This window comes from Schistocerca americana, chromosome 2 (genome assembly GCF_021461395.2).
Source record: "Schistocerca americana isolate TAMUIC-IGC-003095 chromosome 2, iqSchAmer2.1, whole genome shotgun sequence".
In the NCBI taxonomy this organism is placed as follows: Eukaryota; Metazoa; Arthropoda; class Insecta; order Orthoptera; family Acrididae; genus Schistocerca; species Schistocerca americana.
Window position 1 is genome coordinate 365,538,894 of NC_060120.1, and position 19,265 is coordinate 365,558,158.

Here is a 19,265-nt window from a genome sequence, read left to right on the forward strand (position 1 = left end):
GTCTGGACATAACGACGCTTCTGCTTTTGTGGACGACGACTAAAAATCTACAGATGTAACGTGGACTCCGCTTGGTACAATTAGAGCCATTCAACGCCTCAATGAAGATTTTTTTCGACAGTGGAAAGCATATTTCAGGAAATTATCAGATAACATAATTTCCAATACCTCTCTCTCATGACACATTTAGCAGTGGAACAGTGTTCTTAAGCTCCAGTCATTTGTGCATTACCAGTTTTCTTCACCACACTTTACGAATTTGATCAAGTATGCCTGGAATGCAGTGCAATAAGCAGAACAACGTTCAGGACCGTTTCTGACTCCATCCCAGTTCTGTCTAAATAAAACTAGTGGTTACTGCGCAGTGCTTGACTGCATGACTTTTTCCTTTGTCCGTTGTGCCTGGTGCAAGAAAAAGGTTTGTTTTTGTCATTCAATAGACACTTCGCATTTTTGTGACGGCTACAGGGAATAAACAAAGAACCGTTTCACTGATAGTTCAAAAATGGTTCAAATGGCTCTGAGCACTATGGGAATTAATATCTGAGGTCATCAGTCGCCTAGAACTTAGAACTAATTAAACCTAACTAACCTAAGAACATCACACACATCCTTGCCCGAGTCAGGATTTGAACCTGCGACCGTAGCAGTCGCGCGGTTCCAGACTGAAGCGCCTGGAACCGCTCGGCCAACACTGATAGTCAAATGTACAACATTCAAACATTATTATAAGAAATGGCTTACAGGAATTGTCATAAAATGTAATACTGCAAGACACATTTCATTTCAACTAAGTCCTCATTAATGGAAGTCATCTGTGACATCAAACACTGCCATGATTTTATTTTCTCTTTCCCTATTAGCCACTTTTATCGGGTGCAAGAATTGAACTGTCGATATGAAGTTATTCAAAAAAATTTTTGATTAGTTTAAGCCATGTTTTCACCGGAGCAAGCAAGCTAACAAGCATGAGGAAAAGAGAATTCTGTATGGTGCACCCAGTAGGTGCCTTGCAGGTCTTTCAACTGGACACTACAGCAGCTAGTTGTGTGTCCCTAACCTCCCCAGTAATCGGAAAATGGAGACCTGCAGTTTAACGTGGAATCCGAACCACATATCTTTCATGGCCACTCCAATATCTGTGAGAAGTGAAAGCTCGGTTAAAAATCATAGTGAAAAAATTTGTGGTCTGAACAGGATTTGATCCCGTGCTCTCTGGATCACAAAGTGTGTGCTTTGCCACTAGACCGTTTTTTTTTATTTTCAACAAAAAAATGACCATAGTGGAAATGCTAGCTGTGTCCACTCTTCAGATGAAGCTTGACATCAGTAATTAAGTGTTCTGTCTATAAATTTCACCTCAATAGTAATCAGAAGCCAGGTAAAAACGGCAGCCTACGTACAAGGAAAATTTTGGACCAGTGCTAAGGAGAAATGGAGATGCAGTTCCTTGTAAAGTGCACGATTTCCACACGTGTCACGCTTCCATACAAATTGGGACACTTACAGTCTTCCTTCCCTGTGCCAATCTGCATACTCCGTCAAGAACAGCAGAGTTTCACATTGTGGCTCGAACAAGGTAGGAGTTGTATTCTGTATGCCAAATATTAGCTCCAAAAACTAAAAATTAATAACACAGCATTCATAGGCATCATTCGCTTCCATTCACTCCATTGGAAAACCATGCTTTAGGTGCTTAAAACTGATGTCTGTGAACTCCGGATAATTCCACTACGTGGCGCTGCGTGAGTGGTTCGCCGAGTTGCACGCTAGGCAGGCAGGGCTGTATAAACCCCTGAATAAGCTGCGGCAAAAATTGGTAACTTCAACATTTTTTACAAAATACTTGCAGTGCTTCTTAGCAGCTGAAATTTTGGCGGTACATTTCGTTGTCTTCTTCCTGTGTAAAAAAATTTCAGCACAGGCCTTCCCTTGTTAACACTAGCTACAGAAATGAGTGGCTTATGAGGAGCTGTTCGACCATTCTTTTTACACTGGAGCGCCAAAGAAACATGTATAGGCATGCGTATTAAAATACAGAGATATGTAAACAGGCAGAATATGGTGCTGCGGTCAGCAATGCCTATATAAGACAACAAGTGTCTGACACAGTTGTTAGATCTGTTACTGCTGCTACAATGGCAAGATTTAAGTGAGTTTTAACGTGGTATTATAGTCGGCACATGACTGATGGAACACAGCATCTCCGAGGTAGCGATGAAGTGGGGATTTTCCCATACAACCATTTCATGAGTGTACTGTGAATATCAGGAATCTGGTCAAACATCAAATCTCCAACATCACTGTGGTACAAAAAATATACTGTACGAACATGACCAACGATGATTGAAGAGAATCATTCAACGTGACAGAAGTGCAACCCTCCTGCAAATCTCTGCAGATTTCAATACTGCACCATCAACAAGTGTCAGCATGTGAACCATTCAATGAAACATCATCGATATGGGCTTTTAGGTCCAAAGGCCCACTCCTGTACCCTTGATCACTGCACAACACAAAGCTTTAAGACTCGCCTGGGCCTGTCAACATCGACATTGGGCTGTTGATGACTGGAAACATGTTACCTGGTAGGACGAGTCTCGTTTCAAATTGTATCAAGCAGATGGATGTATACGGGTATGGAGACAACCTCATGAATCCGTGGACCCTGCATGTCAGCAGGGGACTGTAAAAGCTGGTGCAGACTCTGTAATGGTGTGAGCATGTGCAGTTGGAGTGATATGGGACCACTGATACATCTAGATACGACTCTGAAGGTGACATTTATGTAAGCATTCTGTCTGATCACCTGCATCCATTCATGTCTATTGTGCGTTCCAACAGACTTGGGCAATTCCAGCAGGTCAATGCAACACCCAACAAGTCCAGAATTGCTACAGAGTATCTCCAGGAACACTCTTTTGAGTTTAAACACTTCTGCTGGCCACCAAACTCCCCAGACATGAACATTATTGAGGATATCAGGGATGCCTTGCAACGTGCCCTTCAGAAGAGATCTCCACCCCCTTATACTCTTACAGATTTATGGACAGCCCTGCAGGATTCATGTTGTCAGTTCGCTCCAGCAATACTTCAGACATTAGTCGAGTCAATGCCATGTCCTGTTGCAGCTCTTCAGTGTAATTTCTTATGTACAGTACTTGTGCTAGCTAGACTGTTGGCAGCACTTTGGAACTCACAAGTCATTCCTTTTGCTGATTTCATGTGATTTTTTACAATCACACTCCACAATGGTCGACAGTCTCTTTGTACGTGAAGTCTGCTTGGTCATGATTTAATGGTGGTTGTGCCTTCATGTTTCCACTTCACTATCAAATCACCAACAGTTGACTTGGGCAATTTTTGAAGGGTTTAAACGTTTCTGATGGATTTGTTATTCAAGAGACACCCAATGACTAGCCTAGGTTCAAAGACACTGAGCTCTCTGGACCAACCCACTCCACAGTTACTGTTTCTCTTTTAACAACACAATACTCTCTGCCTCACTTTACACTGTTGGGTCCACCCCTTGTGACACCTAGTGATCAATTCTGTGTTACACAGGGGTGTCTGGATACTTCTGATCAGATAGTGCTTTCATCCAGCAGAAAGAGGAAATCATATTATTCAAAGTTTAAGCATAAAAATGACTTCGTGTGAGTGTAACAGGTGGAGAGAAAAATTACTGATGACTTACCACCAACACACAATGTTTTAAACCTTTAAAGGTTAGCAGTAGCTGAAAGGATTGACAGTGACAGAGAGAAGGAGAGAAGATACTAATAGAGGAGAGAGGAAAACTGAAGGAAAGGAAAGAGAATATGAGAAACCATAAAAAATATAAATAGATAAATACATGAGAGAGGGGGAGTTTTGAAAGGAGCACCAAGTAACAAGTGCTTGATACTTGGGAAAGACTACAGCAGGAGATGAATGGATAGCTTTCAAAGATGAAACAGTGAAGGCAGCAAAGCATCAAGTAGGCAAAAACATAAGGCCCCTTATAAGTCCTCAGATAACACAAGATAGCAAAATATTTTGAATTTAATTGAAAAATGAGAAAAACTAAAAATACAGCAAATGAAGCAGGCAAAAGGGAACACAGATACTTAAAAATGCAATGGCGGAAAGTACAAAATGGATAAGAGCATGATTAGTGGAAAGACAGAAGCCACATACAGAAAAATTAGACATCTTTGGAGAAAACAGAAGCATCTGCTTAAGTGCTCAGCTGACAAGCCTCTACTAAGGCTGACTGGAGGAAGGAATATGTACAGGGGTTACACAAGCCAAATTATATTCCAGACCACATTAGAGAAAAACTAGAAGCAAGTAAAGATGAGATGGGGGATTTGGCACTGCAAAAAGCTACGGACCAGCACTCCTCTGATCACCTAGTATCACCATGGCCTTGAAATGTTCAACCACACCATTCACTTGGCTACTTCTTGTCATCCCCTGATATGAGGGATATCCTACCCCAAATCCTACAAACATAACCCAAAGTTGTATTCTGCTGCTGACTCAATCTATAGAACATCCTTGTCCAATCCTATTCAAGTCCTGTGGTCAACTCAGGTACCAGATCTGTCTCATACATCCACCGACAATCTCCTACCAGAGTGCAGTCACAGGTATTTCCTACCCTATAAAAGGCAGAGTCACCTGTCAGAACAACCATATTATGTATCAGCTATGCTGCAATTACTGTGCAGCATTCTCTGTGGGCATGACAACTAACTAACTGTCTGCTTGCATAAATGGCCAACACCAAACTATGCCAAACCATCCAGTTGCTGATCATACTGTGCACCACAATGCAAATGATTTCAACAGCTGCTTCACTATGCAAGCCATTTGGATACCTCCTGTCACATATCCTACACTCTCACAATCCCCCTAGCCTAAACCAATGCTAACCTATTTTCCCATTCTCTCTTCTGTTCATACCACTCTTTCCCCTCCCTGATTGTGTACTGCCTTCTTCCACCACTCTTCTCCCACCCCTCCCCAAGTGGGTATTCTCTCTCTCTCTCTCTCTCTCTCTCTCTCTCTCTCTCTCTCTCTCTCTCTCTCTCCTCCCCCCCTTCCTCACCCTCTCAATCTCCCTCTCCCTCTCCCTCCCTGTCTCCCTCTTTTTCTTCACCTTCATTTCCTTTCCTTCCATCTCAACCCCCCCCCCCCCCCCCACCAAGAATCTGTCAAAAGACCTGCCTCACACTATCCTGTTACTTCCTCCTTGTCTCATGCACCCTTCCCTACACCCTCCTCACATGCATCTGTCCAGGTAACTGCTATTTATAATCAACAATCAGTCTCATCATGGCTGTGGGTGTGTGCATTTGTGTATCTGTGCAGCTGAGTGCATGAATGTGTATACTTTTACTACAGAAGGAGCAAGAGCTCAAAAGTTAATGTAAATACTGTTTTCTGTTGGTGTTTCTATGCAAACAAATCTGTCAGATACAGGCAATTGGTTGTCTTTATTTTATGTATTATTCCATCTAGGAATTTGTATTGTTATATACAGCTAACTCATTTAGAGTGTAACCAGCCACCAAAAACCTGTAAACATCAGTAGATACATTCATTAAGCACAACATACATAAACAATAATAATTTAATTGTTCATCAATGTGTTCCTCTTAGCAATAAGATGTAACTGTGTTCCAAATTGAATAGCAATGTCAATGTGTTACATATGAAGCAGTCAAAGCACCTGCTAACATTGGCCTAGCAGAGAAACAGTGCACCTGTGATATTTGTGTCACATAACAGAAGTGTTTCTTTTTATCTCCTCTTATAACTCAACAACTTTGTACACATTGTTATTTCACATACTGTAGATATAAATGTAAACATTAAGGTGTTCAACACAATTTATTAACATTGCTTTGTGCAACAAAATTTTTTAAGAAAGAACAGAAATTCATGCCCATGCAAAAATCACCAGGATATATGCTCTTCTTCAGCCTTACTGTAATAATTGAAAGAAATTAAATCACTCCACAAAAAATTGTGAAAATTAGTTTATGAGTAGCGGATGTGGGAGAATTTTCTTTTCTTCTTCTTTTTTGTGGTTCATTCATCCTATGACATCATGTCACAAATTTTAGATTATAATTGGTATAATATTTACAGTAATAAATAACATCAAAACGACATTTCTATGAACAACTGCATGTATTTAGTGGGATATGTGGCAAGTTGTATCCAGCACAAACCACCACTTCACACTGCGTAAATTTATCTACTGAGTAATGCCATTTCAGTATCAGGGCCTCATGTAGCTTTCTTTTCAGAGGACCTAGCCTCGTCTCATTAATTTATTCATTATTAATTTTCATTCCCACATATTGAGGAGCCTGGGTATACAATTTTTGGTGGCAGATTGCAAGCATAAACTTTTTTCTGTTTCTTAAGTCATCGTTATTAACAAAATGATTTTTCTCAAATAGTTCCTATATTATATATGACAGTAGTATCTGTTCCCGAAAGAACAGTTACCGCGGATGACAATGCAGCTTTGCTAGAAATGAAATGATAATTAAATGGACACCCTAGCTGCAAACAGGCATTGATGTATTTCATTGGGGACATGTTGAAAATGTGTGCCTCGACCCGGACTCGAACCCGGGATCTCCTGCTTGCATGGCAGACACTCTATCCATCTGAGCCACCGTGGGCACAGAGGATAGTGCGACTGCAGGGACTTATCCATTGCACGCTCCCCGTGAGATCCACATTCCCAACATGTCCACACCACTACATTCGTAGTACGCCTAATAGATGTTTGCCCATCATACTCATTACTCGTGGCAGATTAATCTACCAAGTCCCGTACGAGTTCGGGCATAGCGTGGGCGTTCGCACAAGAAGGTCAATGGCCGGGAAGCCATATTTAACTATATATGACAGTAGTATCTGTTCCCGAAAGAACAGTTACCGTGGATGACCATGCAGCTTTGCTAGAAATGAAATGATAATTAAATGGAAACCCCAGCTGCAAACAGGCGTTGATGTATTTCATTGGGGACATGTTGAAAATGTGTGCCCCGACCGGGACTCGAACCCGGGATCTCCTGCTTACATGGCAGACGCTCTATCCATCTGAGCCACCGTGGGCACAGAGGATAGTGCGACTGCAGGGACTTATCCATTGCACGCTCCCCGTGAGATCCACATTCCCAACATGTCCACACCACTACATTCGTAGTACGCCCAATAGATGTTTGCCCATCATGCTCATTACTCGTGGCAGATTAATCTACCAAGTCCCGTACGAGTTCGAGCATAGCGTGGGCGTTCGCACAGGAAGGTCAATGGCCGGGCAAACATCTATTAGGCGTACTACGAATGTAGTGGTGTGGACATGTTGGGAATGTGGATCTCACAGGGAGCGTGCAATGGATAAGTCCCTGCAGTTGCACTATCCTCTGTGCCCACGGTGGCTCAGATGGATAGAGCGTCTGCCATGTAAGCAGGAGATTCTGGGTTCGAGTCCCGGTCGGGGCACACATTTTCAACATGTCCGCAATGAAATATATCAACGCCTGTTTGCAGCTAGGGTGTCCATTTAATTATCATTTCATTTCTAGCAAAGCTGCATGGTCATCCATGGTAACTGTTCTTTCGGGAACAGATACTACTGTCATATATAGTTAAATATGGCTTCCCGGCCATTGACCTTCTTGCGCGAACGCCCACGCTATGCCCAAACTCGTACGGGACTTGGTGGATTAATCTGCCACGAGTAATGAGTATGATGGGCAAACATCTATTAGGCGTACTACGAATGTAGTGGTGTGGACATGTTGGGAATGTGGATCTCACGGGGAGCGTGCAATGGATAAGTCCCTGCAGTCGCACTATCCTCTGTGCCCACAGTGGCTCAGATGGATAGAGCGTCTGCCATGTAAGCAGGAGATCCCGGGTTCGAGTCCCGGTTGGGGCACACTTTTTCAACATGTCCCCAATGAAATACATCAACGCCTGTTTGCAGCTAGGGTGTCCATTTAATTATCATTTCATTTCTAGCAAAGCTGACCTTCTTGTGCGAACGCCCATGCTATGCCCGAACTCGTATGGGACTTGGTAGATTAATCTGCCACGAGTAATGAGTATGATGGGCAAACATCTATTGGGCGTACTACGAATGTAGTGGTGTGGACATGTTGGGAATGTGGATCTCACGGGGAACGTGCAATGGATAAGTCCCTGCAGTCGCACTATCCTCTGTGCCCACGGTGGCTCAGATGGATAGAGCGTCTGCCATGTAAGCAGGAGATCCCGGGTTCGAGTCCCGGTCGGGGCACACATTTTCAACATGTCCCCAATGAAATACATCAACGCCTGTTTGCAGCTAGGGTGTCCATTTAATTATCATTTCATTTCTAGCAAAGCTGCATGGTCATCCACGGTAACTGTTCTTTCGGGAACAGATACTACTGTCATATATAGTTAAATATGGCTTCCCGGCCATTGACCTTCTTGTGCGAACGCCCACGCTATGCCCGAACTCGTACGGGGCTTGGTAGATTAATCTGCCACAAGTAATGAGTATGATGGGCAAACATCTATTAGGCGTACTACGAATGTAGTGGTGTGGACATGTTGGGAATGTGGATCTCACGGGGAGCGTGCAATGGATAAGTCCCTGCAGTCGCACTATCCTCTGTGCCCACAGTGGCTCAGATGGATAGAGCGTCTGCCATGTAAGCAGGAGATCCCGGGTCGAGTCCTGGTCGGGGCACACATTTTCAACATGTCCCCAATGAAATACATCAATGCCTGTTTGCAGCTAGGGTGTCCATTTAATTATCATTTCAGAGCCTATATTGATACAAAAAGGTAACAATTTCATAAACATGGAGGGATGAGATAGTTAATATTTGTAGGCCTCTAAACAATGGGGAACATCATTCTTTCTGATGTACAATGCACATATTTCGAATGGTATTTTTTCTGTATCCCCATTATGGTTGCAAAGTCCCTCATCCACACCAAAAGAAAAAAAAGAAAAAAAAGTATTATACCTAATAATTTGTTCAAAGTAACTTCTACATCACACTTTTTTATTAGATAACATTTGCATTCCAAATGCAAAGCTGCTTAATTTATTTTCTGGGTACTCAATGTGTGTCTGTACACTCAAATTTTTATATAGATTCAATCTTAATAATGTCATGGAATCAACTTCTATATCTTGGATGCTGTGAACAATTTCAATCTGGCCACATTTTGGTTATTTGGGTCTTCATGTGAGTTTTAGATATGTTCAGATTTCACCCATTCAACTTAAACCAAGATTCTAAGCTACTGATGATACTGATCAACAATTCAGGAATTTTTTTCTGCATCCTTATTTTCAACTAACACAGAAGTACCAGTATGATCTGCAGACAAATCTCATGAAGGATAGCTATTTATTGGTAAATCATTCAACATAGAACAGAAAGGAACTGAGCCTAGTATGGAGTTTGTGAGACACTCTGAGAGATATTTTTGGTCAGAATAATATTTTACCTGTTTAAAGTAATGATTACTCTTTCTGTTCTAGCCCATAAGCAGGATTTATGAAAGGGGGGCTGGGAATTCTTGAGGAATTGTTGTTAAAACTTTCTCTATAAATTAACTGGTGCAGACGGTTAGGAAAGCAACTCATGATGAAAATATAATAGAGTGCTTGGTGTCAAACAGGCCTGATCTCTTTGACTTGGTTCCTATACAGACTCAGTGGTGGTGGTGATGATGCAGTTGTAGCTACAATGATCAATAATGTCGAATCCACCTGGTTGTTGACTCTCTGATGTAATTCTCATTGTCCAATAACATTTCTTCTTTCCAATGTTTTACCAATGTGTGCGAGTAGTATCTTCAAAAATTAGCCATGCACAATGGAAGAACATCGGGCAATGAAATGTTAGTGAATGATGACCAATGTGCCCAAGAATCAACCATGAGGTGAATTCTGAAAGCCTGAATAATGCTATCAGTGGTAAACAACATACAAAATGCTACAAAAATCAGCAGAAAGTTATACATGTTCAGTAAATTAAAAAAGATTTATGCTGCCTTGTTTGACAAGCAACAGTCATCTAATCCAGGCAATGAACAAATAGTAAATGCTGCTCAAGGTTATGTGAATAGCTGATGACACACTACAAATATATGTAAACTGCAAAATAACATTAACAATGATACACCATCCTATAAGTAAAAGAACACCAGGGGAAACTTACTAAGTGGGGAGAAGTATGAAAGCATACTCTTATGTCATCCAATAGTGTACCTAAGATATTAAAGATGAACAAGTAAAAATTTATGTGGTGGTTAGTAATATAATAATGTAACTTTGCATTTTCTTTCAAAATTTATAAATTATTATAAAGTTATCAATTTTAATATATTTAAAATTATTGCCTAATGTTCCTTTCCCTCATAACCTATTAAACCAATCATCGCCAAAATTGAACTTGCTATGACTACTTATACACACACAATTACACATAATCAACATTGAATATCTTTAAAAAAGATTTTATAACATTTTAAACAATGGAAAGTCCACAAGCTTTAATATTTTAGCATTTTATGATATTTTATCTCTTTTAGGTAGGATCTGTACAGGAAGCTTAGCACCTTTGTATACATATCTCAGCTTAAACGAAACATTTGAAAATTTAGCTGTGTGTGTTGTTTGTTGCACTGTGAGAAATGTATGGGCCAAATAGGAAGTTATACTATATTACAAATGTCCCAAGAAAGAGGTACTTGTCATAAAATGTTGTTTCTGGAAAAATGGATTTAAAGATTAAACTTATATTTTTTTCGATTACACCTTCTCAGAATGCTCCAGGACTGCAGTGAGAGATTTCTCTGTCAAGACTTTTCTTTTGTCTTACTTCTTTGATACGTCCTGAATAGACATTTCAGCACTAGACAAACAAGGAAGGTAAATGTTTCAAGAATGTTTACTGTGAATGCACCATCCCTGAAGCCTAAATGCTGTAACACTTCCAGTGCCCCTATGTTTTGATTATTAAAAACAAAAACAACATATATTGAAAGTTTTACTACTGTAGATGATGAAAATGTTATCTTGGGACAATTTTTCAAAATAAGAACATTCAGTGACCCAGTTGGCTTTTGAGTTTTTCCATGAACACATTTCCTTAGTAGCTCAGTATTTGGCAAGAACTTAAACATGGGCTTGATAACATTCATTACACATTCAGGGAAGCATCTCTTGAGGGTGTTGGAATTGATATCCCACAGACAGTTGCAATGCAAGCATAAATAGAAAACTTCGTAAGACATAGATTTTTTTCCATCACATCCCGTATGATTTTAAGAAGGAAACTTTAGGAGATAGTTGTCAATATATTTTACTATTGAGTTCAAACAAAATCAAAAAAATGAAATATTTGGTCACTTTTGCACAGATCTCCACTTGTTGTTGTTGTGGTCTTCAGTCCTGAGACTGGTTTGATGCAGCTCTCCATGCTACTCTATCCTGTGCAAGCTTTTTCATCTCCCAGTACCTACTGCAACCTACATCCTTCTGAATCTGCTTAGTGTATTCATCTCTTGGTCTCCCTCTACGATTTTTACCCTCCATGCTGCCCTCCAATACTAAATTGGTGATCCCTTGATGCCTCAGAACATGTCCTACCAACCGATCCCTTCTTCTGGTCAAGTTGTGCCACAAACTTCTCTTCTCCCCAATCCTATTCAATACTTCCTCATTAGTTATGTGATCTACCCATCTAATCTTCAGCATTCTTCTGTAGCACCACATTTCGAAAGCTGATCTCCACTTAAGAATGGCAATTACAAAGCAACTCATAAAATCACAGACTGGCAAATGCTAAATGAAATATTTTTCATTACCTGAAGGATAATGTAACTCATCTCGTTTCATCATCTGGGACAGTTTCCAGCCTCTGGCTGCATCTGTTTGGAACATAGACCTCTCCATCGTCTTCTGTCTTGCCACCATCTCTCCATCTTCACCTTGGTCCAGTCTTCTCTTTTCTTCTGGACACATTCTTCCACTCCTTTCAGCCATCTGTCTATTGGTCTTCCTCTTGGTCTCTTTACTTCCAGTTTCATCTCATGTATCCTCCTGGGTATCCACTTCTCCTCCAATCACTTAACATGTCCATATGATCTCAGCCTTGATTTCTCTATCTCCTCCTGTAATGGTCCCACCTTTAGTAACTTTCTGATCCTCTCATTTCTTAACCTGTATATCTTTGTCACTCCAATATTGTTCCTCAAGAATTTCTTCTCACTAGCCTGTACTTTGCTTTTCTCTCTCCCTTTTGTATCCCAGGTTTCAGATGCTTATGTCAGAATCGGGACATAGTGTGATTGGTACATAATCCTTTTACTGATTTGGGGTACATTCTTGCTCCATATCAGGCTTCTGACACTCTCCCGAAATGCTTCTGCTTTTCTCCCCTGCTTGTTTATTTCTCTGTCATTTCTTCCATCTTCCTGTATCAGGCTTCCTACATACTTGAAACTATCCACTCTCCTAAATCGTTCCCCCCAATTGTTATTCCAGTTGTTTCTCTCTCCTTCATTCTTGTTGTGATAATCATCTCATTCTTACTTGAACTAAATTTCATCCCATATTCTTGTACTGTTCATGCCCATATGTCCAACTGCTCTTGTACTTCCTCCTCCTTATTCCCTGAAATCATCAGATCATCTGCAAACACCATAGCTTTCATCTTTCTTCACCAATTACTTGTGCTACTGTACTCATTATACCATCCATCACTTCAATGAAGAGTAATGGTGAAAGTACACTTCCCTGCCTCAAGCCATTATTCTGTTCAATCCATGCTGATCTCTCTCCTCCCACTTTCACACAGCTCAGACTTCTATGGTACATTTCTCTTATCCTCCAAATAATCTGTTTTGCTATTCCTATGTTCTCCAGGGATTCCCACACTTTGCTTCTATGCACACTATCATATGCTTTTTTGATGTCCAGGAAGGTCATTAGTAGATCTATTCCATATTCGTAGTGCTGTTCCTGCAGTTGTCTTACAGCAAAAATTAGATCCATGGTCTTCTCTCATCCCTTCTTCTAATTTTGCTCAAATTCGTGCTTCCAAAATTTTCTCAAAAATCTTTGCACAATCATTCATCAGTGTTATCCCCTGATAGTTCTTGCACTCTTCCCTATTTCCCTTCTTAAAGATCAGGACAATTATTCCCTTCTTTGAGTCTTCTGGGATCATCTTCTGTCTCCATACACTTTTCATTACTCACTACAGCCATTGTATCCCCACCTCTCCTGCTGCTCTCATCATCTCTACACTTAGCTCATCCAGACCTGACGACTTCCCCCCCTTCATCTTCCCCAATGCCTCTTCCACTTCTCCCCATGTAAGATCTTTTTCTATTTGCCCATGTAAGGTCTTTTTCTATTTGCTGTTCCTCCTCTCTTTTTTCTCCTCAGTTTGTTCCTCCTCATTCAGGTCTCCATTCGAGTTCAGGAGTTCTTCAATATACTCCTTCCACATATTCTTGAGTTCCTCCATATTCTCTACAGCTTGGCCTCTGTTGTTCACCATTTGGGCATAATCTGTCGTACAGTTCTTCCTCTTACTTTTGATCATCCCATATAACACCTTTTTTTAACCTTCACTATCCTTCTCTATCATTCTGGTCCACTGTTCTATCCACTTTCATCTCTCCTCTGCCACCACTCTTTTTGCTTCTTTGCTTCTTGCTTGATCCTCTTCACTCGTCTCTACTGTTCTCTTCTGGAACCATACCCTAAAGGCTCTATTCTGCTTCTATACTATATCCTTCATTTTATCATTCCACCGGGGTGTTTCTTTCCATCTCTTTTTGTTGCTTATCCTCCCACATATTGGTTCTGCCACACTTACTAATGTTCCCTAGAATCTACCCAATGTAACTCTTGCTGTCAAATCTCATTGCATGTTCTGACATAAAAGTGTAAAAATTTTTGGTAATATGTAAATGGGTATCAAAGACACAAAAGATAGTGTCCAGACATTTGTGATCATGCAGGGACTAGATTATAAAACAGCACTTTGCACAATATTCCTTTAGAAAGAAAGACTATAAGTATGCTCTCAACATTTAACTGTTGTAATACTCCAACGGCAAGGGATGGATCAATCTGTAATAATGGGGTTGAAGAGCAGCTGAAAACACAAAGCCTGAACAAGTCATAAGTATCCCAGCAGAATTCACAGGTGACCTGGCTCCGTCTGTAACCATATTTTATTGAAAATCACTTGGGCAGAAAATTGTCCACAGAAAACGAAAAGCAAAAAGTGAACAGATCACATCTATCTGCAAAATCAGTAGCACAATTGATCTAAAAAACTACCTATCTACACACACACCACTACTTTTATTCAAGTTCTAAAATACTTTTGGACTTCAAAACATGGTGGCCCATCTAGAATAAAATGACCTTGAGGGAAACGAGCAAGAGGGGTGCATGATTTTAAAATTATATATGGCTGAAGCAGTGGATTTGAAGACGTATACCAAAGGAACTCAAAGGATATTTATTCATAGACCAATAATGTTAAACTGGAATTGAAAATTAAAAGTCTCATTGCCTCTCAAAATATTGGCTACTGCCAACCTTTTTGCAGGTAGTTCATCATGATATTCTCTTTCTTAATATTAAAGTGGTTTTTAGAGTCACAATTTTATAATCAGAGGTGTTAGAGTATATCCCTAAATTATCAGATCCAACAAATATCCAATAAAATGATCAAACAGTTATGAAATAAAATTAGACAATATCTAAAAAGATAATTTCATTCATAAACCAATGATGTTAGGTTGGAACTGAAAGTTAAAATGGAACTACACTGACAGGAAAAACCCAACATCAAAAACTAATTAATCGAGGGTAATGAAATTTTGGGAATAAATTTCTCTAGGTAATGTATGTAAGTGACTAACATTGCAAGATCCCAGATTAATGTGAGCACAAGATAAGCCACTGCAAATGTGAAATTCTGGTACATCAATAACTGTGTAAGCACCAGAAAGTTGAATGCAAGCATGAAAACATTCATGCGCTGTGTTTTAGAGGTGCTGGATGTCAGTTTGTGAGATGGCATTCAACATTTGTTACACTTGGTTTGTCAACACAAGAAAAGATAATGTTGCTTGTGGATGAAGCTGGAGTTGTCATCTGATATGCTTGACTGGGGATAGATCTAGTGATCAAACAGGCCAAGGCAACAAGTCAACACTGAAGACTGTAGAGCATGTTGGGTTTCAACAGCAGTACATGGGCAAGCATTATCCTGTTGGAAAAGACCCCATAGAATGCTGTTCATGAATGGCAGCACAAGAGGTCAAAACACCAGATTGAAATACAGATTCGCAGTCAGGGTGTGTCGGATAACCACAAGAGTGCTCCTGCTGTCATATGAAATCACACCTCACACCATAACACCTGGTGTATGTCCAATGTGACTAGCAGAAGGACAGGTGGGCTGCAAGCCCTCAACTAGCCTCCTCCTAACCACCACATGGCCATCACTGGCACCAAGGCAGAACTAACTTTCATCAGAAAACACGAAAGATCTCCATCCTGCCATCCAATGAGTTCTTGCTTGACACCACTGAAGACCAAGTTGCAATGGTTTGGGATCAGTGGAATGCACACTACAGGTCATCTGGCTGGGAGCTGTCCTCAAAGCAACCAATTTTCAACAGTCTGTTGTGTCACTTTGATGAAACCTGCTGCTCAAATTGCTGCTGCAGATGCAGTACCATGCACCAGAGCCATACGCTGAACACGGCGGTCTTCCCTCTTGGTAGCACTGTGTGGTCATCCAGACAGAGCCAGATCTTCTCGCAACCGGACATTCTCGTAACTATCGCTGCCAGCAGTCATGTACTGTGGCTACATTACTGCCAAGTCTTTTTGCAATATCACTGAAGAAACATCCAGCTACTTATAGCCCTATTACACGACCGCATTGAAACTCACTCAGACATTGGTAATGGCATCTTTGTCATCTTAAAGGTATTCTTGACGAACATCAACTCTCCATGTCCAATCTCAAAGGTAACTAACACGACCGTTACAGCCTGTATTTAAAGCAAACCTGATCTGCATCCTCATAGTGGTGCTACTAGTGCTACACTTATGTGACCAGTGTGAAATTTTTCAAGCAATGGAAATTCCACGCAGGAATATCAACAATGTGGAAAAGACAGACTGCTACTTACCGTAAAGAAAACATGTCAAGTTGCAGACTGGCACGATTAAAAGGCACTCACATACAGCTTTCAGCCACAGCCTTCATGACTAAAGACAGACAGACAGGCACACACACACACATAGCTATATTACATGACCTCGTTGAAACTTAATGATACGTTGCTAATGCATCTTTGTCACTGGGCATTCCAGCTTGAGATGATGGAGTTGGAGGTCATATGTATGTGAGATGTACTTGCTTGCTTTTTGTGTCTGCCTCTCTCTCTCTCTCTCTCTCTCTTTCTCTCTCTCTCTCTTCACTGTCGAAGGCTGTGCCCGAAAGCTATATATGAGTGTCTTTGAATCGTGCCTGTCTGCAACTTGACATGTCTTCCTTACAGTAAGTAGCAATATGTCTTTTCCTACATTGTTGATGTGAAATTTTAATAGACATCATCTTCTAGATGTGGAAACATGCCTACCAACTTTTGCTTATGTGACAACTCCTTCTTGACGTTGCAACTTTTTTCTGTAATTATACAATAACATCAGAAAAATTGAGATAATATTGATGGAAAATAATAAAAAATAACCAGTCATAAAACATTTCTCACTAGTATACCTCCAAAGTGAAGAGGCTGGAAATTAACTTTAAAAATGGCATGTTTCAGAAACACTTTGAAAACTTTGGGGATTATCATTTGTAGCAATAATTACGTATTAACATGATCTACAGAGGCACATCTGAGCTGTAAATTTATGATAATGCATCATGCAGACTACTGTACCACGTCACTGAACATTCACCACCATTTGTGTCTTGTAAAACATGATGTGTGAATGCCTTAATGCATACTTTATTTAAGTAGTTCATTCTATGACACCACCTTTGCCTGAAACTTTTAGTACATGTACTAAAATAATTAATTATTTTAAATAGAATGGATTGTTTCATGCTGCTGGTCTGATGTGGTAGATGGTAAGTAAAATACCACCTTTAGAATACATGTTGATACTAAAAAATTATTCTTACATAGCAAAATACTTTGAGGATATATCTGACTTCCGTCAGTCCTCACGTGCAATTTCTGTTAGGATATGGCAGTGGTACACAAAGTAGGCAACTAGTTAGCTACTAAAATTCATTCTTCATGAACATTACCAATATTCTCCTCTCTCTCTCTTGTTCTCTCTCTCTCTTCTGATGATGTAACTTGAATATGCGTCTCCATATTGCTGAATCACAGCTTCCAACAGCAGCAGTACTCCTTGACGAATACTTGCTTTTGAAATGTTAGTGAGTTACAGGTGGCTCCTAAATTCCATTAATGAACTTATTAAGAATACAACTAATCTGCCTTTATTATTCAACAATCTCATAATGAGTGATATCATTACTGGATGAAAGAGACATGCATCTGCAGAAAATAAGAACAGTTTCAAGCTATTGTTCCCACAAACACAGACACCAGTCCTGCTTAACTGTCATTAGGATTATGTTAGAAAAACATGAAGGAATGTATAGAAATGCCACTTTCCTTTGTCGGTTATTACTGTCGTCATCAGAATACTTCACGGACAATATTAGCTGATCATGGATGTCCCACATATTTTCACTGATGGTTTCTGAGAACTACCAAAGCATAGCAGTTTCTGTCTACTACTTTCAAACATATAATTGTTTCAGACACATAATTGGTAGAAAGGATGTACAGTATAAACAAACAAATGGTTGCTGCTGTTGTTGTTGTTGTTGTGGTCTTCAGTCCAGAGACTGGTTTGGTGCAGCTCTCCATGCTACTCTATCCTGTGCAAGCCTCTTCATCTCCAAGTAACTACTGCTACCTACATCTTTCTGAATCTGCTTAGTGTATTCATTTCTTGGTCTCCCTCTACGATTTTTACCCTCCACACTTCCCTACAATACTAAATTGGTGATCCCTTCATGCCTCAGAATGTGTTCTACCAACTGATCCCTTCTTCTAGTCAAGTTGTGCCACAAATTCCTTTTCTCCCCATGTCTATTCAGTACCCCCTCATTAGTTATGTGATCTACCTATCTAAACTTCAGCATTCTTCTGTAACACCACATTTCAAAAGCTCCTATTCTCTTCTTGTCTAAACTGTTTATCAACCATATTTCACTTCCATACTAGCTGCACTCCTACAGATACTTTCAGAAAGGGCTTCCTGACATGTGAGCCTGTACTTGATGTTAACGAATTTCTCTTCTTCAGAAACGCTTTTCTTACCATTGCCAGTCTACATTTTATATCTTCCCTACTTTGACCATCATCAGTTATTTTGCTTACCAAATAGCAAAACTCATTTACTACTTTAACTGTCTCATCTCCTAATCTAATACCCTCAGCAGCACTTGATTTAATTTGACTACATTCCATTATACTCGTTTTGCTTTTGTTGATGTTCATCTTATATCCTCCTTTCAAGACACTGTCCATCTTGCTCAACTGCTCATCCAGGCACTTTACTGTCTGAAAGAATTACAATATTATCAACAAACCTCAAAGTTTTCATTTCTTCTCCATGGATTTTAATTAATATTAAAAATTTTCTTTTGTTTCCTTAACTGCTTGCAATATACGGATTGAATAACATCAGGGGTAGGCTACAACCCTATCTCACTCCTTTCTCAATCACTGCTTCCCTTTCATGCCCATTAATTGTTATAACTGCCATTTGGTTTATGTACAAATTGTAAATAGCCTTTTGCTCTATATTTTACCCCTGCCACCTTCAGAATTTGAAAGAGAACATTCCAGTCAACATTGTCAAAAGCTTTCTCAAAACCAACAAATGCTAGAAACGTAGGTTTGTCTTTCCTTAACCTATCTTCTAAGATAAGTCGTAGGGTCAGTATTGCCTCTTGTGTTCCAACTTTTCTCCTGAATCCAAACTGATCTTCCCTGAAGTTGCCTTCTACCAGTTCTTCCATTCGTCCATTTTGCAACCGTGACTTATTAAACAGATAGTTTGGTAATTTTCACACCTGTCAACACCTGCTTACTTTGGGATT

The 19,265-nt window shown here is 40.1% G+C and overlaps 1 protein-coding gene and 4 non-coding genes across 7 annotated transcripts in view; 4 read left to right on the forward strand and 1 right to left on the reverse strand.

The window, feature by feature from the left end:
* LOC124595752 (iodotyrosine deiodinase 1) overlaps positions 1 to 19,265 on the forward strand; it is a 100,992-nt gene that overhangs the window by 67,884 nt on the left and 13,843 nt on the right. The window contains exon 4 of one of the 3 annotated variants that reach the window (XM_047134628.1): positions 17,169 to 17,207. The exons of 1 other annotated variant lie outside the window; for it this stretch is intronic. In XM_047134628.1, coding sequence (XP_046990584.1) covers positions 17,169 to 17,207 — 39 coding nt within the window. The remainder of the gene's footprint in view (positions 1 to 17,168; positions 17,208 to 19,265) is intronic. One more of the 3 variants, XM_047134629.1, reaches the window with a different exon arrangement.
* Positions 7,052 to 7,126, reverse strand: Trnat-ugu. The gene has a single exon. It is a non-coding gene; the product is annotated as a tRNA-Thr (tRNA).
* Positions 7,441 to 7,515, forward strand: Trnat-ugu. The gene has a single exon. It is a non-coding gene; the product is annotated as a tRNA-Thr (tRNA).
* On the forward strand, positions 7,880 to 7,954 carry Trnat-ugu. Its single transcript has one exon. It is a non-coding gene; the product is annotated as a tRNA-Thr (tRNA).
* On the forward strand, positions 8,240 to 8,314 carry Trnat-ugu. The gene has a single exon. It is a non-coding gene; the product is annotated as a tRNA-Thr (tRNA).